Genomic DNA, 25350 nt, shown 5'->3' with positions numbered 1-25350 from the left:
CAAGGTAAAAATCCCGAGGCTTTTGAATGACTCTATGACCGCAGGCAGCTGTTAGTATGGCAGCAGCCCGTACACCCCCCGGTGCACTGGCACTGATGGCTTTGCTGCTCCTTTGGCACCGAGACCCTGAGGCAGAGCTGGGAACGGGAGGGACGCCCCTGCAGCAGGACAGGCCTGTAACACTTCTTTGAGGAAAAACGTGCAACGTGGAGCTTGTGACACGGCACCGCAGCCCGGGCAGGAATGCTCCCCCTGACAGCGTCGTCCCCTCAAGCGGGGGTACAGAAACTCGCAGTTTTACACCAAAACACGCTGCAGGGCGCTGTTGCAGTGAGGGGGGCACGGAACCCGACTCTCGCTTCTCTTTGGGGGCCGGCCTGGCCAGGGCTGCGGGGGGCTCTGCCCGGGCCGGGGCAGCGGCGGCTCTGCCTCGCTGGGCGGGAAGGCTGGAGAGCGGGAAGGCTGGGGAGAGGGAAGGCTGGAGAGCGGGAGAGCGGGAGATCGGGAGATCGGGAAGCCGCGAGTTCGCGGGCGGCGCCGCTCCCCGCCCCGGGCCGGCCCCCGTCGGACAACGCCCCCGGCCCTCGGGCCGCCGCCCGCGGCATTTCCTCTGAGCTCAGCCGGCGGCTGACGCGGGGCCGCGTCCCTCGGAAGAGGAAGCCGGCAGCGGAGCGGAGCGGCGGCCGGGGCAGGCAGGGGCGCGGCGGGGCTCGGGGCAGCGGCGGGCCCGCGCTGGGGGCGGCCGGGGCGGCGGAGGAGGGGGCCGGCGGGGGCGGGCGCTCCCCGCCCGCGGGGCTGGGCGGCGGCTCCCCCCGCGGCCCGAGCCCCCGCCGCGCCCTGCCCGTGCCCCCCCTCCGCCTGCGGGGCTTCTGGCCGCTGCTGACCGCGCTCTGCACCGCGCTCCTCTGCCTCTACCAGGCGCTGCGCGGGAGCGCGGCCGGCGGGGGCGCGGGGGGTCCGGAGGACGCGGCGGAGGCGGCGGGGTCCGGGGTGCCGCTGCTGAAGGGCTCGGCGCTGCTGCTGCTCGGCTGCCTGCTCGCCCGCTGCTGCGGCGCGGCGGGCGGCGGCCCCCGGCGCGGCGGGGCGCGGTGCCTGGCGGGGGCGCGGCGCGGAGCCCTGGAGCGCTTCCACGCGCGGCAGCTGCGGGTGTCGCCGCACGTGCTGGGCCACAGCAAGGCGCACGTGGGGCGGGTGGTGGCCGAGCTGGTGCGCGCCGCCAAGGCGCAGGGGCTGCAGCCCGGCCCGCTGGCTCTCAGCCTGCGCGGGGACTTCGTGCGCATCGGCAGCGCCTACGAGCAGCACAAGGTGCGCAGCCCCGACTGCTTCGACATCCTGGTGCCCCTGCGGCTGCCGCCGCACCTGGAGCCCCAGCCGCGCCGTGCTGACGGGCCGGGGCCGTGCGGCGCCTTCGTCTGCGGCCTGCGGGCGAGGGACGGCTGGACGCGACGCTGCCGGCCCTTCGCCGAGGGCTTCTGCGTGGAGCTGCAGGGCCGCAGCCACCTCTCCTCGGGGCTGGTGCTGCGCTGGTTCCAGGGCCATCTGCAGCGGTGCCTGAGCGCCGTGCGGTATCGGCTGCAGGAGCGGTGCCGCGTCAGCCTCTCGGCGTGCCCCGGGCACCCGCCCACGCTGCACATCCTGCCCTGCTCCGACTACGTCTGCTGCCACATCTCCATGGCCGTGCGCCTCATCCCGGCCATCCCTCTCGGCGACGCGCTCTACCTCACGGCCCTGCCGCCCGAGGGCCCCCGCGGCTCCCTGGGCCCCGAGGCGCTCTGGGGCCTCAACGCCTCGCGGCAGGAGCAGCGGCTGCTGGGCTGGCTGAAGGAGCAGGCCCCGGCCGCCTCCTGCCACCTCAAGTGCCTGCAGATCCTCAAGGGCCTGCGGGACCTCCGCAGGCAGGGCCTGGAGGAGCCCTTCTGCTCCCAGTGGGGCCGGGTGCTCTCCTCCTACGCGCTGAAGACCGCGCTCTTCTCTCTGCTGCTGCAGGGGCCCTTGGAGGCCTGGGATGAGCGGTTCCTGGTGGAGCGGCTGGAGGACCTGGTGCTGTACCTGCGGGACTGCCTGCGCAAGCAGGTGCTGATGGATTTCTTCCTGGGCAACACCAGCATCCCCGAGGCCGTGGCACTGCCCCGGTTCCTCAAGGAAGCGGCCCCCGTGAACTTGCTGTCTGCCTTCGACGGGCCCACGCTGGACCTCGTGGCCTTCCAGCTGATCAGCACCTGGATCCAGGCCCCGCACATCATCAGGATGTACAGCAGCCCCCGGTACTTGCGCCCAGCGCCCGCCCCGTGCCGACACATGGCCGAGGCCGGGCAGGAGCCCCCGGCAGAGTGAGCTGGGGAGGGAGAGCCGCTGTCACCCCGGGACCCTCTGGGGCACCCACACTCCCAGTGCTTCCAGAGCCTGCATCTGCCTGAGGATGGTGGGACTGATGAAATGTGCTTCTGTGGTTTTGCTCCTGACATGAAAAGACCAAGACTTACTGAAATTGTGTTTCTCGTTCTCGTTGGTTGTACGTGGGAAAACTTTGACATTTCGGGGGAAACGCGTTGGTCGTCAAGTGTTGCCTTCAGTCAAGTTTGCAAACTAAGAGGCTCAAACTGACGTTTTTAGAAATTCATGTTAACTTCTTGTCTTAGTGACAAAATAGAGCTTTTTCTGAGATTTTCTTTATATGATGCAAAATCCACGTGGGATTTAAAAATCTTCTAAGTGCAAACAGCCCCACCCCCACCCCATCCATCAATGTACCAAGATGTTCTTAAAATGTGATGAGCACTAGAGCATGGGTGTGGATCACAGTTTGAAATACTCAATGCCATGCTTTAAATCTCCTGGGTAATCGAGCACATTGTGCTAAATAGAAATGTAACACATGTTAATGTAAACTTGAGGGAAGAAGTGAAACTGCTCTGTTAACAGGATGAAGAATCTAGTTTCACATTTGTGTTCAAGTGAAGGTTGTACTGAAGGATTGAAATGCAGATAGAAGGAAACAAATAGCACTTTATTTTCACAAAGATCTTATTTTTAGGATAATTGGCTGCACTAAATATTGCTATTGAGGAGGCATTAGTATTTTGTTAAAGGAGTGGTGTTTGAAATATCCCAAGGAAAATCTTTTAAAGAAGTACTCTGAGGTTCATTTGTTTGTGGGTTGTAGTTGAATTTTAGTATTTGTTTCTGTATTCAAGTATTATTTTCTTAGAATACACTTTACCTCAAGGACCAACAACAAGATAAGAAATTCTGTATTATATTTTGGAACAACCTTAAACTAGTCCAAATCTCAGTGCCATAAGCTGACTGCAGCACCCTCCTGCTCCCTGGTAGGAGTTTGGTGGGATTTTTGGATGACTGCCTAACCAGTTGTCTGATTGTGTCAGTGTTTGAACCAAATAACCTTGATGGGATTTTCTAGTTTTGTACTATAGCAAATTGTTATTTTATTATGGGGAGAAGGAAGTAAAGTATTTCAGGGTACTTCAGAATTATTTAGCACTGATTTGTGGTACAGTGGCAGTCTTGGACTATAAATTCTGGTGTCCTCTGAGTATAAATATCAGTCAGATAATTGCCACTTTTTGTCTGGTTATGTCCCAGTTGCTGGAATAACCTGTTGAGTTGTGATGCAGCCAGGTTTGCAAGTGTCCTTAGCTACTACTGCAGGTGTGCCAGGGTGTCAGAAAATTCAGAATTTCAAATCTTTGCTTTTTTTTGGTCACCTGCTCAAGTATTTGATGGATTAAGCCCCAAAATGTGTTGCTAAATTGCAGGTGCTCAGGAAGCTGAGCATGTGCCTTATTACCTGCAATGCTGTGTCCTGACTGAGCACTCTGGAATTGTGAAGGACCAAGTGTAGCTTCAGGAAGCTTTAGGGTAGCCTGAAGTTACTAACCTGCTCTTCTCCCTGGTGTATTGGTGTGCTTGATTCACGGTTCTGTGCATCAGAACATGAAACAAACATTTTCAAAATCTATAAAGCTTAATACAAATCTATTTTTCTAAATGGAAACACTCCCTAGGCAGATGTTTGCCTACTTCTGTCTGTTTCTTTAACTGCTCTTGCAGTCATATTTTCAGGTAATTATGGCATAGGTCACACCCACAAGCTGGGTTATTTTTGTATTTGAAGCACTGTGCTTCTTTCTACAAATACAAATAGTGTATTTATAGGTAGTATTGATCAAATGTTCTTTGCACATGGTATTTAAGACTAAGTCAATTACATTGGTGTTTCTGGGTTATTGTTTGCTTTTTTTTTGGTAGCAGACCATGATATGTACTATTTTTGCCGGCTTCTGTTTCTTGGTATTTAAAATAAAATGCAGTTCTGCAATCAAAGCCATTGAACCTTTTGCCCAAAGAAGAACTAGATGGCCAGCCCAGGGTATTGTGGCTGCCTGAACTTTTGACATGAAAACCCTTGAGCTGTTAATTCTGGCATCATGATCACTTCAGTCAGCTGTCTGTCTGTTTATATCAGTGCATCCTTGTCTCAGTAAAGGGATCTTTGCTGTGGAAAGGGGTGTACATTTGTTTAGTATTGCCACAATACAAGGAAACCTGTAATGGACTTGGTAAGGACTTCCTCACGAAAATGTAGTAAGGTCAGGAGAATAGAGTTGCATTGGAAAATACATGACAAGAAGAGATGGTGGAGAATGTAAATAGTTTAGAAAATGAAAGTTGGGCTGAGGAGTGAGTGACAGTGATGGTGAACTCTCAGTGAAGATGCACTGCAAACAAGCCAAAGGACATGGGGTAAAATTGGAGGAGAACTGTTGAAAGCAAGTGGATTTGGAGTGTAGGATAAAGAGATTTAAGTGGGTTTTGTTTTGACAATATTTCCAAAGCAGTTGAGTCCATTAGGGTAAAAAGCGAGGCAAACCCTCAGTTCATTAGCTATGCAGGTAGCTCTTCAGTGAGAGTTTTTGCTCAGCAAGGCATATTTTGAGTTCATGATGGAGAAAATGCACGTGTTTGCTTTCACCTTAAGCTTGGGTGAGCCTTCTTGAAGTGAGGGGGCATCCTGCCGTGAGGCAATTGTGTGGGCACTTGGTGGCTCAGGTGTACAACTGAGATATTAAATATGTGTTCTCCTTATCTGCTCTAAAGCATGGATGCATTCATGAGTACCATTGACAAAAGGAGCTCAAAGAAGTTGGGTTTCTGTTACAGCATTCATCTTATTCCACAGAAACTTGACAGCGCTGGTGCCTGCTGTGTGCTGGAGCTGTTACAGGGCCTTATCTGCAGGGATGTGTACAGAGAACTTGACCCATAGGAGTAATCTTGTGGCTGTTTTGCCTTCTCCCTCCTCTCCCAGCCCATGGATACGCAACAAGGTTATGAATACCTGTTTGCTAAGGGTGTAGCTGTTACAATGTACCATGGATTCAGTGGGGTTGTCTGTGTGTGTAAACAGAAACACAAACACAGAAAAAAGAGCATGTTGTTTAGCACTGACTTGGGCTCTTGGTTCTCTTACCTGCAACCTGATTTTGCAAAGACTGTGCAAATGAAGTTGTTTTTATTGAATGTTGATTTGGAAGAGGAGTCACACCTGCAAGAGAATAAGTTAATTTACAGTATCAAAATCCATATATGCAATTTCATTTTGTATTGAAAAATGCTGTTTCTCAAAGACATTATATTTTATCTGACCAAGTATCTTGTAAACATTCCTCTTTTGATTGTGAATCTCTACAGAGTCATGTAAATTTTAAGTATCTGTTAGTAATGGACATTCCTGGTACAACTATTTTTTGCTGGTTAATCCTAAGACCAAAGATAAAACTGAGGTGTTCAGCTGCTATTGTTTTGGTTTTTTAAGAGTGTTTATAGGCTCAAAGTGTCAGCCCATTTTAATGAAACGTTTATAAATTCATTTCCTATTTAATTCCAAAATACATTTGCACTTTCATTGTTACAATAAAAAGTTGGTGGTTTTGTTTGAATATTTCACAGTAATAATAAACAACTGTGTTAAATCATCTGTGCCTCAAGATTTAAATTCCTTGTTGCCTTTTTTTTTCACTAAAAGCTACCTGCAGCCACAGAACTGTAATTGGCAGGTTTATGTGCTCTTTAGGAGGAGGCTGCTGAAGTGGCAAAGTGATGGAAAAGCAGGAAGTGCACACCTTGGGAGTTGTGCAGAGGGATGTGGAGAAGAGCCAGAAGAGCGAGTGGAGCATGGCTAGCACCATCTGGGGGGGTTCTGACATCCGAAATGGAGCACATTGGGGTTTGTGGTTGGCTTGCTCAGAGTTCTTGTTTCCTTGGCTCCAGTGTTGGGTTGCTGCAAATCTGCTCTTTCTGTGCTTGATGGAAAGTGAGGACTTCATTTCACAGGATCGGTGTGATCCTTCAGCATGGCACATCCAGACACGTCTCCGTTCCAAACCGTGTAGGTCACGTTTCTATTAAACATGGGAAAAGTCCTGCTGAAGCCAGCAGGAGCTTTGTGGATGGGCCAGCCAATTACCTGTGCTTTATTAGTCTTTGGTAAGATTCAAGAACTATACACATGGCTTGTGCTGCTGTTCCCTGTTAATGAAATAACAGCAAGACCTGAGCTTTTGAATCATTGCATCAAGGCCAGGCTGGAAGTGCCTTTCTGCAGGTGTTTCTGTTCCTGCCTTTACCTTGCAGGAGCTGCTTCTTGAGAGGGGCAGCAGTTGCTGGCACAGTGTGGTTAGTGGGCTTCTTGCTGGCAAAAATACCAACATTTAGTGTCAACTCTTAGCCACCCAAGTCAGCATGGTGAAAATGTATTTAGAACTTTACCTCTAATAACATTATCTCTTATTAATAGCTTCCATAAAGCAATAGCCATCCTCTGGTCTCCATTCAGTCCTTGCTCTGAAGTACTTCTCTGAAACCCAAGTTCCTATTGAACACAGAAACACAGTACTTTCCTTTTGTGATAAATCTGTTAACAAAAAATTAACTGGCCTGAGGACTTGCATGCTTGATGTTTAAAGAAAAGCCTGTTTGCATCCAACTCATTGGATAAATTGTTTAAAATCTTTACATCCTTGTGCAAATACCTCCTTGTAATGCAGCCAATGTCACCAGTGAATTGCTGATTAAATACTGCTAATGCAAGTTAAAGCTGTCTGGAAGGGAAGGGAATTTTATTTGTACATCCCATTTTCATAAGGCTCCAAAAGATGTCAGACATGGGAAATTTCCTGTTCCAGGCCGGTTTATTTCTTGTGTCACCTCTTTAAATGTCTGCCTGGTGAGTCTTCCCTGAGGTGACATAATTTCAGTAGCTGGCAGAAGAGCAGCCAGTCACACTTGGGCTGACAGCACTGGGAAGCTGCTGATTGAGGAAGAAAAAAGGACTGGCACCCCTTAAAGCACAAGGATTCTCCTTCAGTGCTTGCTGATGCTTTGGAGCACGGTGCTGTGCTTACTGGAGGGGCTGAAATAGCTCCCAGCTCTAAAATTAGCAGGATATGGAGGGCTGACCATGGATAGATCGGTCTGGGTTCCTCAAACATACGAGATGGCTGACTCTGAGATTACCTCTGCTCTCGTGCACGTACCTTCAGTGCCCTGTTTTAAATAAGTAACCAAGAATTGGCATATTTACAGTGCTTTCTAAGAGATCAGCAGCAGAGCTATACAGATAATGTGTGTTCTGTGTCCATAAACAGCCTCTGGATCAGAGTAATGATTTATATGCAAAACGCTTAAAGGTTGTTACCAATGTGTGTGCATCAAATGTCATCATGTACCAGGCTCTGTGTTAAGCCTTGTTTTTTTCCTTTTAAAGGATAGCAATGGTGATTCAGAAGAATTTGGTGTACTCCAATGAAAACTGCCTTTCTCAACACCCCTGGGAGTTCCTCCCCCTCCTCACCTCAAAAAAAAACACAAAGAAAACCCAAAAAACCCCAAAACAAACAAAAAAAAAACAAACCCCACCAAACCCCTGAAAAGATTGGGACCAGAGCTGCATAGAGAATACTCATCTCTCTAGGCTGGGCTGGATGTGACAAGGGTTTGTTAGTGATTTCATGATACTTGTGGTTGTCTATTGGCTTTTATGCCTGCCATGGAGTCCCCATGAAAATCTGGATGGGGGGAAGGGAAAAAGGGGATGTAAGGAAACGAGCAGACAGGCTTGATGGAGATAGTGCTGTGAAGATTACCAAATCTCAAATTGAAGGAGGAAAGCTACCAAAAATTACCAAAAATTTATGATGGATTCCTAGGGTAGAGAGTGAAAGAATTGCTTTGAGAAGTCTCACTGTACCGACTGAAAACAAATAGCTATGGAAACAGGAAGAACAGCAGCAAAGTCCAACCAATAGCCCACTTCTCCCTGGCAATTTCAGTCCACTCCTTTCAGTTTCAAGCAGGGGAGAGGAGAAACTTGGAGCTGAATTCAGTGGCAAATCCATGTATGCACTGCTTCAAGGGAGGGCAACAGAGAGGGCAGCTCTTGGCTCTCTCAGGATTTAATCCTGTGCAAAATTCAAATGCTGAAATACAAAACTCCCATCGAGGGAGTGTTTGGGTGCAGTTTGCCAATCTGTCTCCTGTGCTCTGCCAGATGACAATCAGGAATCACTGGTTTTGAAGGCAAATCAAAATTCAGTTAGGCTTACATACACTGGCAACTGCTCTTGAGTTTCCCAGGTCCTCCTGACATGGCACAGGGAGCTGCTCCACTGCCTGTGCAAGTGAAATACCGGAGCAGCCGCTACAGAGGAAATGAGTCATTCCTCTATTTCTGGTGCAAAAGACTTCTCTGTGCTGTGCAATGCATTTAGGAATATATTCCTACTGCCTCTTGGAAGTTCTCCTAGGACCACGTTTAGGCATAAAAACATCAGCAAATGAACAGGCACATTACGGATTTTTTTCTTCATTTAAATCGGCTGTGTAGGCCTGGTTTCTACAGGAGGGATTTTCAGGAACCCTGAGTTTTGTGCAGCTCTGACCTCTGGGTCTGTTTGCTGGTGGAGGGGCTGCTGCCCAAGAGGTGATTGTATGGGAATATGGGTGTGTTTTCTGTGCATCTCTTTTTGTCACGCCCCGTTGGATGCTTGTTGAAATGTGTTTCAAAAAAGAGAAACTTGTCATAGGGATTGTGAATCATGGGCACTTCTCCAAAAAATATTTCTGCAGAGAGCCTGTACATTCTCCCCAGAAGCCACTCGAGCTCAGCAGTCATTCAGGCCCTACCAAAAACAGTGACATCTCCTGAACAGTAAAAAAAAGGGGGAGTGGGGAGAACAGCAGCAGTAGACTGAGAGAAAGCAACAGGCCCATTTCTCCCCTTTATTTCAGTGTGGTGTTTTGCAGAGCACTGTGACAGACACTGAACTGCCTGTTGGCACAGTGTGGATGGGGCAGTACCTGAGAAGCATCAGGCCTCTCCTCACTGCTGCACCGACAGATGGATGGTTAAATAAAGTGAACTGGCACTCAGTTGTAGCTTCTGCTGTGGGAACCCTGGAGATCTTGATAAGAATTTGGCAAATTGTCCATTTTCAAATCTCTCAGGAGTCTGACGTGTTCAGGAATGAAGTCTTGGCTGAAGCTTGTGTATGTGCCCAAGGATGAGTTTTGTCTGACAGTCTGTTTGTCTCTTGGCTCTTTGAGTGCTGCCTGCCTTGAAATGCAGACTCTTCAGGATGTGCTGCACCTGGCTGGGGGAGCAGTTCCAGCAGAGCAGCAGCAATACAACTCTACTGTGACATTAACCCCTTGCATTTTACAGGTGCTTTTTAAAATGTTCCTGCTTTCAGTTGCATGGTGTGACTTTCAGACATGGTGAATGCATGACGGAGGTACAGAGGGAGACTGGTAGTAAAACAGACTTCTGAGGTTTGCTCCTTGAAAATGCTACTAGTGCTCCAGGAAACCATATAAATCTTGTGCACAGAGCTTGTGTGCACAGCAGTGTTTTTAATTTGCCTCTTGAAATAATTTTCATTACCCAAAGGGTATATAGGGGCACATAACGAGCTTTTAACATTCAATTCCTCAAGGAAAAATTGTTATGGCCTTCCAAAACGATCCCTGTGTTAAGTGGCAATTAAGAGCTAATTATAATGAGATGCTGTTGGATGAGATTAGTATCTGACTTAGAGTGACAACAGAGACGTGCAGATGGACGAGCTGGAGGGGAGATGCTGGGAGAAAGGGATACGCAGGGAAGGCAGCAGGCACAGTGCAAGGAGGGACAGGTGATCACCTCGGGGAACATGGTCACTACCTGGCTGGTCATCAGAAGAGTCAGCCCTCAGTGGAAAACGTGACAGTGTTTCTGAGGGAGGACCATGGGATTTACATGGACCTCTTCAGCCAAAGCTGTCATGGCTTGTAACTCCTGTGGAAGGAGATGTGGTGTGAGCCCTGCCTGCTGCCTTCTGAAATGTCAGCTGGTCAAAGTGCTGCTGGAGGGACCTGAAAAAGGATCATTTCAGTAGTGAAATTTATCTCTTTGGCTGATAAAGACCTTCATAATGAGACTTTAGTTTCAAAGGGCTCCAGCAGTGCAGCAATTTGAGTATCTATTCACCTGACTGCCACTGGAGTAGCTGTATGTGAAGTGCACTGGTGTTTTGTTTGTATAAAAATGCTCACTCTCAGAGGTCAGCAAACACAGCTACCCCAGAAACTTCTAAGCTGCAGAGCAGAAGGTTAATTTTGAGTGAATAAGTTGCTTCTCTGATTGAACACAGGACCCTGCACACACCAGCGTGCTGTCCTGACTGCTCTGGCACATCTTTGTCCCTCGAGAGCACCTTGGGTTTGTTTTCAGTGGATCTCCCTGGTCCAGGCTCCCAGAGGGAGCAGGGCCCTGCAGTGAAGGCAGCAGATGGATGCCTCCTTCCTCCATCCTGCACAGTATTTTCATAACCTTTCAATGGCATCCCTGTGGAATGGGGACAAGATGGGGACAGTCACGTGCTGGCCACAGCCGCTCCAGTTCTTCCAGTGGGGGCGGGAGGAAGCCAGGATGAGATCAGATTTACTTTTGTCCCTTTTCTGCTTGGAAATTTATTTGTGTTGCTAACGAGGTCCCCAGTCCAACGTTGTAAAAGGGATGCTGCAGGGAGGAGGAGAAGTCAGCTTCATCCCTTGGGAGAGGGCTAGAGCGGCCCTTGACTCATAAACTGCTTTTTGGGGCCAGTGGAAGTGCTTTGTCACCCCTGTGGCAGGTGACAGAGTGAGCTATTGGCACAGTGGGATGAGGTGCAGGGTGGGCACAGGACATTGCTCAGGAGCAGGGACATCTTCCCTGACAGCACTGCTCAATCAGCTGCAACTGATGGGGCACTTGATGGGGGAGGAACAGAACATGCTGCTACCTTTGTAATACAGGGAGCAACCCCAAGATCAGGTGTTCCCATCTGATCTGCAAGAACAGGGTTTTCAGTCAGACACCCAGGGGAGCTCCTAGCAGCAAGGAAGAATGTTATCACCTGGATTTTAACAGACTGTTGCATAGGAGCCTGCTTCAATCTGTGATGAAAACAGGTTTGCCTTCCAAGCTCTGCTCTGAATGGCAGAGAGCACTGTGTGTGTAGTGATTTTGGTTTCCATTAATGTCCAAAGAAGAGATTACTTGTGAGAAGGAAATTTCCATTTGGAAAGGGCTCAGTTCTTTATACTGATTGCATTTAGCTGGATTTGCAGCTCTGTCCCCTCCTCAGCAGGGCTCTGTCCCACTGAAAACACTGCAGGGCAAATGTGTAGAATAGAGAGGAGGGAAAGAATTCAACAACAGACAGGTGAAACCACGGTCCTTTCAAGGCAGAAATATTCAGGAATTGCATTTATTTCACAGCTACAGCACTGCAGTGCTTTAGAATGCAAACTGCCCCTTTAGCCCACCAAGTTAAGCTCTACTGCACAATACAGTATTTTGCACATCTGCTTAATGAGATGTGCAGAATGGGAAAAGCAAATGTAATGGTCTCTGCTGCTGTGAGGAGACAACTGGAAACAGAACCTTTTGTCATAAAAACAGTCATGCCCTCCTGAACCTGTTGAATTCTGAAGCTGTCTTGGCCATATTTTTGCAAATCATGATTTGGTATTTGCAAGTGAATGATCCTGAACATGTTCTTGTAGCTGTTCCTTTGCAGCTCAGAAGTGGGTTTTGCTGCTGGTTCTTTCCAAAGGCTTTAAGCCATCTCTATTTTCCTGTTTTGTTAATTTGTTTCATAATTTAAAAGCTTTTCTCTTACGAGCTATATTTAAATGGCCTGGGGCTCAGTTATAAAGCCTTCCTGATTCAGTTGAAGAAAGTGTGCTTGACCACATCTGTTTCTGTGTTATTTTACATCCTTAAGCCACTGCTTGGAAGGAGAAACTTGTAAATTCTAATTCCTTCCCTGCCCACTTTCTAGGTTTGATGTAGTTTTTGATGCTCCTATGAATATGAATTGTGACTTGCCAAATTAGTGTCAATTAAATGGGAAGAGTCATAGCACAGATATTTAAACATCTTCCAGGGGATGAGACTGTTCTTCTAAAATAAGTCATCCACGAGTCTGTAACACAACCAAAGCTCTCAGCATTTATTTTACAACTCTGTCCCTGAGTCTCAGATGATATTTGCCTTTTTCTAAAAAATCCCACACTCTGGCCTTTTTAGAAGATATTATCTTACTTTTTAAGGTGGGCACTGAAAGTATCTTGAGTACCTTTATCTCTAAAGTTGTGTCACCTTGAAGCCTAGGTTCTGTCCCCATTTGCTCAACCCCTTCCCCAGGATCACACTCAATCCCCTGGGGCTTGGGAAGCCACATCTGCAGCTCCCACCCAGTTCCTCTTGGTAGAAGTGACTCTTGTTCCACTGAGTTTGTCTTCCTGAGAAATGGGCACACTACTTGGCTTCAGACTGATGTTCCTTGTTTCTCAGTCATTAAGCTGAAAAAAATATGAAGTACAAATTTACTTCTAAACTGGAACTCTCTTCCTTAGGAATTTGCTTCAGTGGGGACTGTGAGATATTCTCTTTGTAATGATTTATATTACAAAAATAGCTCTGTCCTGTGTCTGCAAACAGTTAGAAATGTGAGCCTAGAAAAGAAATCTAGCAGCTAACTCCTCAGCCCTACAGCTTGAGTAAACCAGTCATAAACAAAATGAATTACAAAAGCAACTGAAGAACTAAACTTCCCTATAAATACAATGTTCTCTCCTCAGAAGTCTGAAAATACTCTAGGCTTTTTAGCCTGACCCAAAGCCTGCTGTATCCAAGCTTTTTTGGCCTCAATGTGGGGAATGAGTTCCAAAGCAGAAGAGTCTCAGTGGCTGTGCCTCCTCCAGGCTCTCCCACTGCTGGGGCAGTGCTGAGTCAGGCAGCCAGGGAGTCACAGCTCACAGAGGTCCCTCTCCATGGCAAAATGAGGTTGTTGAAAGAGCACGACCTCATACTCGTATTTATACACCTGACCTGGCAGTCACCGTGCCCCTTCAACACGTCCTGCTGTGACACTCGCTCGCACAAGTGACTCTGTGTGGAGCCACCGAGGGCTGTGCTGGGCTCTGCAATGGTCAGTGTGCTGGAACAGAGCATGGCCTCACTGGGCAGGGACAGCTCCCTCCAGGGACAGCTTTCCTCTGAGCAGGAACTCGGTTTGGAGCGTTTGGTACAATCACATATGGTGCTTGCTTCCTCGGAGCCTGCATGCCCTTTGGCTGTGGTTTTTATCTCTGTTTACTATAGAAAAAGCTTTAGCAGATTATGCTGTGTCATTCAGTTCCCAGCCAGAGTGTATGTTAAAGAGAAACTAGAAAGTGTGTGAGTGCAAAAATAGTAGCTGTAATTTTTTTGAAGCATAGGCAAGGTCATTACAAATTATATGAGGCAATGAGGATGTGAGGATCTTAGATCAAATTTAACTGCTTTATCTGGAGACCTAAGAAAAGAGAAAAATGTGCTTTTACCGATATTGCCAATTAGGGAGCTGCCAGGTGGCCAGTTAATAACCCAGATGTGCTGCAAGATGCAGCATCAGCAGAGGCTGTTTGTGAAGGGAAGCACAGGAGAGTTTTGCAGGGCTCAGCACCAGCCCATTCCTTCTGGCTATGGGCGTGACTTGGCTCCGGGAGATGTGACAAGAGGGGGAGCCTGGGGTAGGTAAAGGCTAGTCCATACAGGGGTAAGAGCTTGGGAAAATTGCAGAGAAGAAGGAGGGGAATGCAATGAAATCAGAGGAGCAGTTGGCCACTGGCAGTGCAGAAGCCTGGGAATGGTGTCTTGACTCCACATCATGCAGATGTCTGTGGTGCTGATGATGATTTAGAGACAGCTGAGACCAAAGGCTGGGTGAGTCATGGAAATGGGTTGTAGCACCTTCCCCTTTTGTCACTAGCTGTAATCTGTGTCTGTCACACTGATGTCAGCCCCGTTCCTGCTGGAAACTGCATCATCACTGGCACAAGATCAGTTCCTGTGACTCTCTCATGCCTCAAGGGACTGGAGCCCAGGCTTCTCACTGATCCCTGAAGTACACAGGGAGTGATGTAAGAGAAGGGGCTGACCTTTCACTACTGCAAACTGAACTGTCTGGGCATGATGCCCAATGGGAATCTGGGAGAAAGGATTGAAGGGAATAGCACGTGAGCCTGGGAGGCAGCTGGCAGCTGGTTGAGCTTGCAGCTTTGCCATCAGCAGGAGGCACAGAGCTCAACTCAGCCCACTTCAGGCATTCCCTGACACTGCTGAAAAACTGGGAGTGGGGGGCTTTCCTGGGTACAGGTTGTAGGAAACAGTCCTGCTCCTGGTTGTCCAGAACTTCTTGAATAAAACTTCCTGGACTTGCCTCTTCAGGGGACAAACCCAAGGCAGAAAAAAGCGTGAAAATCACACAGGGAAAGAAATTGCATTTCCATGAAGCCTGTAAAGAGACAAACGTTGCTAGAGATGGTTCTGAAGAGTTAATTGCAGGTACCTTTATTGGAGGGATGCTGCTGAGAGGAAATGAAGTCAATTCTGTACGACAAGAGGAGCTGGACCTTTATCAGCTGCCAACAGCAGTGGGGAAACACCAGCTACAGTGGCTTGCCATTTATAAAAACATCTGGAGATGAGAACCTTATTTTTAGGCAGCGTGGTAGCTGGCTATTCCAGCAGGCTCAAGTGGTGATAATAGGGATTTGGCAAAAGAACAGCAGAGGAAGACACCTCATCTTACCTTGCATAGCCTCTGTTCTTCTTGCTTCCCCCTTGCAGCAGAAAGCACTGTCAACTGCTTTAGCAGGATTCAAGTGAAAATGCACTGAAATAGCCATCAGATTGCCTTCCTTTGCTTTCTTTACTTTTTAAGTGTAAAGAGTGATGCTCTTTTCTCTTAACTTTAGGGCACAAAGAAGCTGAAAGTCATTGGGTAGGTTTGGACATGGCATGGCATTTTTAATACCAACATCCCTGGTTTGGTTTGTCTGAGAAGCTGCTGAACTGATTTGCTGTGCTGGAGGTAGATTTTGCTACTTGCTGGGCTGGTTGTAATGATTCGAGTGCATGCTTTGGATGTAGCTGATGCTATTCCCAGTGTGTATTAGTAAGAATAGAAATCTGCCATAAAATCATGTTCTGCAAAAGCAGTATTCATTTCCTAGTTTTCTGCCTCAAAATCCTGCGTTTGCAAGCCTCGCCATCTGCATCACAGCCATTACATGTGGGAAGCATGGAATGTGTCTTATCAGACACAGAGCGTGCACAGCAAAGGACACCCAAAGGTTATGTTGTCATCATGTCAAATGGATCTGTTTATTCTGAGTGCTGGAGAAGCAGAGCTTAATCAGAGCATCAGCCATATGCAGATTTGAAATTAGATTTTACAATAACCACCTGTCTACTGGTTTGAATCCTTGTCATATTCCTTGGGTTAGAGCTGTGCTTGCTTAGTGAATGTGTGTGCTGGGAGAAAATCATCTAAAAGCCTTCATGCCATGATGTAAAAAGCTCTTAAATGCATGTATATGTATGAGTGTGCAAGGAGAGCACGTGTATCTTATGGCTTTATGCTACAAGCTGCTACCAAAGCGTGTGAAGGGGAAAAGAGGGCATTCCTTTCATGTAAAAATCAATAGTATTGGTGACTCCCCATATAAACTTATTTTTCTCTTCTTTTTTGGCTCATAATTTTTGTATGTGTCAGCCAAAAAAGTCACTGTGAAGTGATGCAGCATTTGATCTTTCTCTTCTGTAAAAGTTTTTAAAGGAATAACTACAAACATGCACATAATGTTTGTGTAGTGCCTGCCACAGTTTTGTGACTCACAGCATTCTGCCTTTAAGGAGTAAAAAAAAATCTGTCTGAAAGCTTAAGCCTCTCTCCTCATTATGTGGCAACATAAAAAAAAAAAAAAAAAAAGAAAAGAAAATCGAAAATCTGCGTTTGGTTATTGCAAGCTGCATCGAGGCGGTGGTGAAAAGAGCAACAATATTCAAAGTAAAGGTTGACATTTTAAATACTGGCACTTGGAAAGAAGTGGAATTAAAAAGAATTGCAGAGCAAAAATTGACAAATAATTTGTACCACCACTTAATCATATGCTCAAAACTGCCTGAAACAAGTAAGCACTACAGGCTTTTTCTTGCTCATCTCCACCGTGATAATTATTCTTCTAAAGCAGTAGCTGCTCTCCCTGGGGAAAAAGAGAGTTCATTTTCTTTTTAATTCAGAGTATGGCCCTTCCCACGGAAGCCAACATTAGTTTTTCATTGAATTCAATGAGAATGGGCCATTAAACGAGATCAGTAATGCAAGAGCTTTCCAAAGACATCCTGGCCCAGATGCTCCCTCCTTACCGCAGGGAGCAGCAGTCACCAGTGAACATCTGAAGCTGCAGTGTCCCCTTCTCCAGAGCAGGAGATGTTTCCACCGCTCACCACAGGAAACTGAAATGTGGAGTCAGAGCTGTTGTGAGTCGGGGAGGTGCCCTGACCGTCCAGCTGGCCTGAGCTGAAAACTGCTGCCTCTATCCAGGGTTTAGCGTGAATCAATGTACCAGGAAGGTGCCAGAAACGTAGCCTGAAAGCTTCCTCCAAAGCCGAGGGCAGCAGCCTTTGTTAACACCAGGATGCTGGGAAGGCTCCACTTTGTGTGGCACCAAGGTGCCGATCAAGAGAGCGGCCAAAACGCTCCACTTTTCCTGCGCTTTCCCTTTCAAGAGTTTGACCTCGGGAGCGTTTTGCTACTTGAGTTCTCCAGGGCCAACCACCCCCGTGGTGAGATTTGCCCATTGCTGGACCACGTTCCCTCCCACCCTGCCTCTGGCTGGACCCAACATCAGCGCAGGGACAAGGTGCTCAGTGTGATCGGTGGGTGACAAGCTCACTCCTCGCTCCAGCTGCTCGTCTCAGCTGGAGAAGGTGTGAGTTTGTACGTTTTGACTTTGTTCATTCAGGCTCACAAAACAACCGCATCTCTCCTGAAACTCAGGTCTGTCTTCTCATCCAGCGAACTCTTCGAGGGGAAGCTCACTGTGAAATCGCTGTATCAGCCACGGCCGCCGCTCGCACCTGCCGAGCGTCCCTCGCCTCCGGCGGCACCTCCCGCGCCGCGTCCCGGGGGCCAGAGGGGTTGGCATCCCTGAATTTCCGCGCCGGGCCCTCTGGAGGTCAGTGTTCGCCCGCGCTGCGGCGGACCTGTTGCGGGCCCGCGGAGGCTCCGCGGGCAGGGCCGGGCCGGGGGGAGCTGCCCGCCCGCTCGGAGCGCCGGCCCCGCGCCCGCCGGCCGCTCCATCGCCCGCGGGGGCGGCGGGGCCCGCGCTGCCGGTGCCTGCGCGGCCGCGGAGCCGGCGCTGCCCGGGGGCCGCCCCCGTCCCCCGCCCGGGGCGGTGCCGCTGTCGCTGCGGCGCGGGTGGGGCCGCGCTGCGGGAGGGGCCGTGCGCGCCCGCGGAGCCCCGCGGAGCCCCGCGGAGCCATGGCGTACATCCAGGTGCGTGCGGGGCGCGGCGGGCCGGGGCTGCTCCCCGGGGCACGGGGGGGTCTCTGCGGCGTCTGCGGGACGGGTGCGGTGCCGCGGCGGGGCCCCCCCGCGCTCCGCGCCCGGTGCGGGTGCGCAACTTCGGGTTAACTTCTGGGGAGGAGTTGCCGAAGGCGACAGCAACCCCCGGAGAGGGGCCAGGCGGGGCCGGGGCAGGAGCGGGGCCGGCAGCTCTTGCTAGCGAGACACCGGGGCAGGAGAGGATCCCCGCGGGGCTGGCGAGCATCCCTCGGGCCTCTCTTTGCTGGGGGAGCGGGATGGCCCCGGGGGCGTGGAAGCCCGTCCCGATCCCGCAGAAGGAGTTCCAGGAGGGAGGAAGATGCTGAACCCCGCGGGCAGACTGAGATGCGATGGCCGCCCCGCCTGGGCACGGTCCGGCGGGTGGGGGGCACTGGCGCCCTGGGTGCGCCGTGGTGGATGAGCTCTGCCAGCATTGGGGGGCTGAATTTTTGTCGGGCTGCCTCAGACCCCGAGCCGCCAGCTTCCCAGCCATTGCCCCGAGCGCAGTTCGCGATGAACCCGAGCGGGAGGGCATCTCCAGCCGGAGCAGACCCCGCTGCCGGCGCCACCCGTGCCCCCCGTCCCGCGGGGCCGTGTCCCCGCTCCGCCCGCCCCGCCGTGTCCCCGCGGTCCCCTCCCGCCCGGCGGGTGCGAGCAGCGATGCTGAGCGAGCTGCCCCGGAGTGGCGCTGGAGCAGGCGCGGGTGGAGCCCGCCCGAGGTGCCCTGCGGGGCTCGGGGGTCCCGGCGCCCCCCGGCTCGGTGGCTCTGCAGCAGCGCGGCCGTCGGGGCCCGCGGGTACAGGGTGGGGGTACCCGGGTGTGGAGCGGGACGCCAGCAACACCCCGCTATCCCCACACCGGCTCAGTCGTGGTGGGATGTGGGGAATGTGTGTCTGTCCAGGCTGCGGTGTCCGCTGCCGATGGAGCTTGTGAGCCCTTCCTGGGTGACTGTGGGGGTCTGTGAGCAGTGAGGACCCCACCCTGCTGCAGCATCCCTAGGGGTACTGTCACGGTGGTTCGTTGTCACCGGTCTGATGGCCTGGCGGGGATTGGCGGCTCTGCTAACTTGGAGCAGGGGCCCTGCAGCAGGTTGTGGAGATGGAGCCCTGTCCCCAGCCTCGCCCTTGATGAGGGTTCACTCGTGGCTGGAGCCTCCCATCTGGTTTGTTCTCTGCTCGGCCCATTGGGATGACGAGGCAGAGGTTGATGGTGCCCCCCGGAGCCGGGAGGCTGAGCCCTTCTCCAGGGGGTGCTGAGCACACGGCAGCTGCTGTGCTCCTGGGGATCCCCGGTGCCAGCAGCGCTCCCTGAACCCCTGCCCTGCCCCAGCCCTGCCCCTCGTGCCTGCTGCCAGCGAGGTGGGTGGACAGGTGGTCGTGTTTGCTTTCCTTTCATGGGCCCCTGCATTTCAGCCCTACAGGCGCTGTTGACTTGTTTACCTCTTCAGCACTGTAATACTCAGTTCTTGTCCCTGCCCTCCCATTTGTGGGTGGTCACAGGCTCGCTCTGTGGGTCCCGTGGGGTGGCTGTGTGTGCCCTCGGGGCTGGTGGCACACGGGGCTGGCTTCACAGGGCTGTGGCTGCTGGTGGCCGGGAGGGCTGCTGGATGTGAGCCCGCTGTGTGTCCCTGTGGGCCGCCTGGAAAAGCCCTCTCTTTGCATGACATGTGCCTCGGCGTTGGATCGCGTGGCACCGATCCAGCCGCTTTGTTTCAGAGCAATTCAAATATCCTCCTTGCAGCTCTGCTAAACCACTCTAGCTTTGGCTGCAACTTTGCATTAATAAGGAATGACAGAGCCCGTTTAACCATTTAGCATTTTCTTAAACAGCTGGCCCATGGGTATCTGTAATCACTGTCCTGTCTCATTGTGCCACAGCTCTCCTAGGCTTTTAGCTGCTCCTAACAAGTGGTGGCTTTCTTGACGAGCACTGGCTTCCAAGAAGTTTAAAAGGAAGGCTTGCACCAACACGTGGTCCATGGGAGAGTTCTTGGAACTAAAGTCAACTTCTGTATCCCATCTTCTTCAGAAAAGGCTGCTTGTGTCATGAGTGTAAAGCTAAGGAGCCATCTTCTGTGTTTGGAGGAGTAGGATGGAGTTTTTTGTGGTTTTATTTTGTATTGCTTTGTTCTGTGGTTATATGTTGGTTTGGTGCTTTGTTTTAGGGATTCCCCATATACAAAGACAGCCAGGACAAACAGAAAACTCTTAGACATTATCGAGGGAATGCAATAGGTGAGACATTTCAGGAGGTATCAGAAATGCTAGTGAGTCTCCAAAGGAAATGGGTCCATTATATATGTATATATGATGTTCCAAGGGTGGCTTTGTGAATAAAACACTGGTTTGTGATGCCTTCTTCCTTTGCTGTAGATTTCCTCTGTGGCCTGGGTGAGGTGGTTGCACTGTAGATTTTGAATGGGAGCGTAGGACTCAAGCCTTTAACTTCTATCTTTTGTGTTCTTCAAGTTACATCTGAGGATGAGGCTGAAGGTGCCCAGAGATGTGTATGTAATGGAGAGTATCCAGTCTCTACCCCTTCCTAGAAATGTTGCTTTAATGAGTTGGCATTGGAACTGCATTGATATGGGCTGAATGTGGAGACAAGCCTTTTTCCCAGTGAAAAATTTGGATGTGGTTTGCTGTCAGCAGCAAGTAGTTGCTGCAGTTAGAGGCAGGTTACTAAAGAAAACAAAATAAGTGGTTGCATGCCCATTAGCAAGGAGCAATGAGCAGGATTTTCATGCTTCAGAAAGGGTTTGGGAGTTTTGGTTGTGGGAAAGGAAGAGCAGGAGGAGCTCTGGTAGGGATGGGTAGGAAATGGCAGAAGCTGATGCGTGGTCAGATCTCTTCTTCCTCTAACATCTACAAGGTACTGTCTTGCCAGAAATTCAAACTCATCCCAGGCTGGGGCATGTCATGGCAAAAAATTTAAAGTTGTTTGAGCATTGCTGACTTGTTTTTGTCTTTTTCATTTTGTTCCCCTTTGCTTCATCCTGGATGTCTAAAAGGACAGTTGGAACCAATAAATGAGGTGAGTTAATCTGATGATTCACTCCCTGCTCTGTCTCCTTGCTCCATCCTGAGGGGATTGTCTCGTGTTTTCTGACTCTTTACTGATGTCCTAGATATAAGTAATGCACTGCATTTTGGGCTGGTAATTTTTTGGTTTGCAGTGCCCAGATTTTGTTTATGGAAAAAATGTGTGTTTTACTGTAGCAAAAAGCCATGTTCCTATGAAGTCTTCTCTGCAGATCAGGTTCCTGTGAGGAAACCCCTCCTCATGGTCCACACTCATGAACACTGCAAATGTCTCGAGTATTTTGGGGAGATAACTATGGAAAATCTCTCACACACTTTATTTCTTCAGTTTCTCAGGAGCATTTCAAGGTCACACTTGTAAAGTGGTTTGGCCCTGGGTGCAGGTGCTGTGCCCTTGCACAGATCCCACCTGCCCAGAGCAGTGCCATTGGGCTGTTTAATGAGCCCTCTCATGAATGGCAGGAGTTGGGGCTGGTGTGGGTGGGAAATGAGCTGAGGTTTGGCTCTCTGCTCCTCTCAAGGCAGAGCTTTGAGGTGGGGGGAGGCTGTGGGGATGGCATGGAAATGGGGCCACAGGGTGCTGCCACTCTGGTGGGGAGCTGCCACAGCACTGCTACAAGTGGTGCTGCCAGTGCCACCACGGAAACCCAGGGCATGAAAGACTTTTCTGGGTCAACTATTCTCTAAAAAATATCATTGAAGGTTCTTCATTAAATTAATCATGGTAGCAGAGCAGAAGCATGAGGATAGTGTGCTCTGGCTAATCAATTTTAGTGGTGAGTTTGTTGGGCTGTAATGCTTCATGTGTATGTATGGATTGTACAAATATTCCTGGTACATCTACAGGGATGAAGTGTGTTCACATTGCTGTGTTAATTAAGTAGATCCTTGCTGGATTAAATTGAAGCTTTCACTTACCTTCTGTTTTTAATTCCTTCTGTTGTATGTTTGCTGATCTATTAGACTGTTGATGTGTGTGGAAGAATATGCATGTTTCCACTCCAGCATATTGCTGTGCCATAGTGCTTTGTAAATCATCTTTTTGCCAACCTACATAATAATATATTGCTACTAGAGGGGGAAATACCTGCAGAGAATGCTTATTTTCCTTCCTTGTTATGGCATCAGTGGGGTTGGGCTGGTAACTGCATAGCACTTGTCTGTTGGTATGGATGAAATAAATATAGTTCTTAATGTTCTGTTGCAGAAACACAAACACAAATACAGCTGAGTGTTTTTTCTCAATAGCTATTGATGGGTTGTAATCTTGTACTTTGGTTTGCAATGGCTTCAGGGTCTGCTTGCTCGAATCTCAGATCTCTTGCTGTGCCGGTGGACTTGCAGAAATTGTTGTCAGAAGTGTTTTGACTGTAGCTGTTGTCAAACAAATGAAGATGAAGTTGAAATCCTGGGACCTTTTCCTGCTCAGACTCCAGCCTGGCTGTAAGTTTCAATGCATGATTTCCTAGCTTTAACCAAGGAGTAGGACTGCTCAGCTGTGATCAGTGTTGATATGAATGGGGCATTCAGAGGATGCCACTTAGGGAGCAGGAGCCTCCTGAGGATGGGGCTGCAGGCTACTCCTGGCATGGTGAAAAGGGGCAGCTCTGTTAACTCAAACGGCAAGGTTAATCTTTGTAAAAACCTTTTCTGATGGGTAAGACAGAGGTTGTTTTGTAAGCTGGCATAACAAGCTGATAACTGGTTCAGCTGTGCCCCCCTTCTCTAAAGATGCCTTTCATCTTCAGTCCTATTTCCTCTTCAAATGGACCAACCCTTTGGAGCACTTCAACTTGGCTGAAATGCTGATGAGGTTGTTTTGAAATACTTTCTTATCCTAGCGTGAAGGTGCTTATCATATAGGCAGATGAAAGGCATAACTCCTACGTCCTCTGAAGGGGAAATTCATCTAAAGTTTCATTTAGCAAGACTTGATCTCCTGCGTCACCATAGTACTCTTCAGAATTTCTCCTCAAATCATTAAAGAACCACAGCACCAGGCCTTATCTGGAGCTTTGATTAGTATGTTTGCAAATCTACTACAAAGGAAGTCAGTGAAGTCTTCCCTCTTTCACTCCCTCTCAGTCAGGAATCTGCAGCACAGAGGTGACCCCGTGGAGGCAATAGTGAAACCAAGAGGGGAGCAGAGCTCTCTGGTGTTGGAGGGGCTGCCTTGTCAGCTGGGCTGTCTTTGTGGAGCAGAGCATTGATGGACACAGCATCAGCGTGTCCAGAGCTTGTGGCACAGGAGAGGCCTGTTCAGTGCATCGTGTGATGCTCAGACTTTGGTACCTGGGCACTGAGGTGCTCAGGTGATTTATCCACTCCTGTGTTTATGTGCTGCTACTCTGTGTCAGCTCTGGAAGGTTCCTGGCTTGGTGCTGCATGAAATAAATGTTCTCATGTTTAAATCGCAGTCTTGTCCACGTACTCCTTTGAATTCAGGCAGAACAGGATGGTAATTAATACTGAAGCAATAAAAATAGAGTCTTCAAGATGTGTTAGAGTGGTTTTTAAATGTGGAGCAGCATGTTTAAGAGTCAGATATATGCTCAGAAACAGATTCACCTGCAATTAATGGGGAATGGAAACAAAATCAATGCTAAATAGGAAAGCATCACGCACAGGAGAGCACAGTGATGAGGTTGCAGTATTGGACATGGAAAGATTGGTGCAGGAGCAATTACATCTTGGGAACAAGTAGCTGGGCTTGTGGTGAGAGGCAGATTCAGAGCTTATCTGGTGTGCTGAGCAGCAGAAGGGACATCCTGTGTGTTTTGGGGTGCGTAGTGATTGTACCAGGGTAGCTTTTGTCTCTTGGATTCTTCTGCCTGCCTGAAGGGGTGATGTGAGCACTGAAGCCCTGTGTCTATTATCTCAAATCTCAGATGTATGGTGGCTTTGCAGGTAAGTTGGACTTTGCCATGGGCAGAGAGCATGGAGACCTTTGGACTCATAAAATGCTCTCTCCAGCCTGTATTGTTTCCTCCTGGTCCTGCTCCATCTGAAAGCCCCTACAATAACTTCTTGGAATGGCCATAAGCAGAGGACATCACTCTCTGGTAAAAAACAACCCAGGTCTTCAACCTGTTGCACTTTATGCTCCACCTAGAGATGCTCAGAAGGGTCCCTGTGACCCCAGCCCAGGCCATTTATCCATCTCTCCATCCATCTCCGGGTGGTTTGGTGCAGTTAGGGTCTCCCTGTTCTGCTCTAGTGCTGAGATAAGGTGAGTTCCCAGAGGCAGAGCCCGAGAGGGGCAGCAGGCACCAAAGAGAGGACACAGGAGAGAAGCTTTGCTTTGCCAGGAGACCTGGGCACTGCCATTCCTTAGGGTCACTGAAGTCACCATCAGCTGTGACACAGCTGCAAACCTGTGATCTCTGAGGATGTCTGTTGACACACATTGATGTATAAGTTGGAGATGAGGCTTTGCTTGTCTGAAAATGCTCTGGGCTCCTCTAGAGCTGTCATGGACCCAGAGTGGTGCCAGGCAATGTGATAATGCTTTGTGCTTCCAGGGTGATTTTGCTGGAAAATGGTGAGGGAGCACAGAAATTATTTAAGTGAGGAGGACAGAGAGAACAGAGGAGATAGGGAGAAGCAGAGGACCCAAGGGGATTTGATTGGATCAATCCCAAGGGGACCCCCCTCCTTGAGAGAAGAGGGGGAGAAAATGAGCCTGTAGAGGAACAAGGGTCTGGAAGATGAAGATGAAAAAAAATTAAAAGCCAGGAGCCAGACTTGGTATATTTTGTTTGCTGGCGAGTAGGAGACCCAAGCTTTTTGTGTGCATGTTTGAGGTGGAAATGATCCCATGTTGACTCAGAATTCAGAAACCAAAGAATTCTGTTTTCACTGTGTTGATCGTATATTTTTATATCTCTATATGTATTTTTGGATGTAGGGAATGATTTCTGGAGTAGATGCATGAGCAGAGTAAGAGTTTGGACTTGTTCTTAGAATAAGGTTTTTAATGTTTTTAAGTGTTCAGGGATCTGTGTATGCCAGTTGGACCCTTCAGTATTTTTTATTTTTTTTCTCTTTATTTTTGAAGAAGGGGATTTTGTATTTAGTGGAAACCCCTGCAATGAAAAACAGGTTTGACATCATCATATTTTGAATTTAGATGCATGCAATGAATTTGGGGACAATCAATTTATTGTATTCCCTGCTTGCAGCCTGAAAGTGTTTTAAAAATAGATCTACATTTTCAGCTGAGCTCTTTCCATCTTGCCTATTCTTCATGGGCCTGGGACACTGGTGTAGTGTAGAATGCAATTTGTGCCTTTCTCACCTTCCTACCCACTTCCCAGGGGAAAACTGTTTTT

The 25350-nt window shown here is 49.4% G+C and overlaps 2 protein-coding genes across 2 annotated transcripts in view; both read left to right on the top strand.

Moving 5' to 3' along the window:
- The first annotated feature begins 243 nt into the window (after positions 1-243).
- Positions 244-5996, top strand: ITPRIPL2 (ITPRIP like 2). The gene has a single exon (XM_086854966.1). It carries the CDS (start codon positions 244-246, stop codon positions 2332-2334), a length of 2091 nt encoding a protein of 696 aa, XP_086711092.1. The 3' UTR covers positions 2335-5996.
- An 11857-nt stretch (positions 5997-17853) lies between these two features.
- The window catches only part of SYT17 (synaptotagmin 17), a 32666-nt gene continuing 25169 nt past the window's right edge, over positions 17854-25350 (top strand). The window contains exons 1-3 of the mRNA XM_086854652.1: positions 17854-17930; positions 20994-21011; positions 22314-22462. Coding sequence (XP_086710778.1) covers positions 17916-17930; positions 20994-21011; positions 22314-22462 — 182 coding nt within the window. The 5' untranslated portion in view covers positions 17854-17915. The remainder of the gene's footprint in view (positions 17931-20993; positions 21012-22313; positions 22463-25350) is intronic.

Source organism: Cyanistes caeruleus, chromosome 17 (assembly GCF_971803275.1).
Source record: "Cyanistes caeruleus chromosome 17, bCyaCae1.hap1.1, whole genome shotgun sequence".
In the NCBI taxonomy this organism is placed as follows: domain Eukaryota; kingdom Metazoa; phylum Chordata; class Aves; order Passeriformes; family Paridae; genus Cyanistes; species Cyanistes caeruleus.
Note: the sequence above shows the minus strand (reverse complement) of the source record. Positions and strands in the feature narration are given on the sequence as shown.

Excerpts from the sequence above, each read along its gene's own strand:
- ITPRIPL2 (XM_086854966.1), top strand. The coding sequence starts at position 244 with ATGCTCCCCCTGACAGCGTCGTCCCCTCAAGCGGGGGTACAGAAACTC.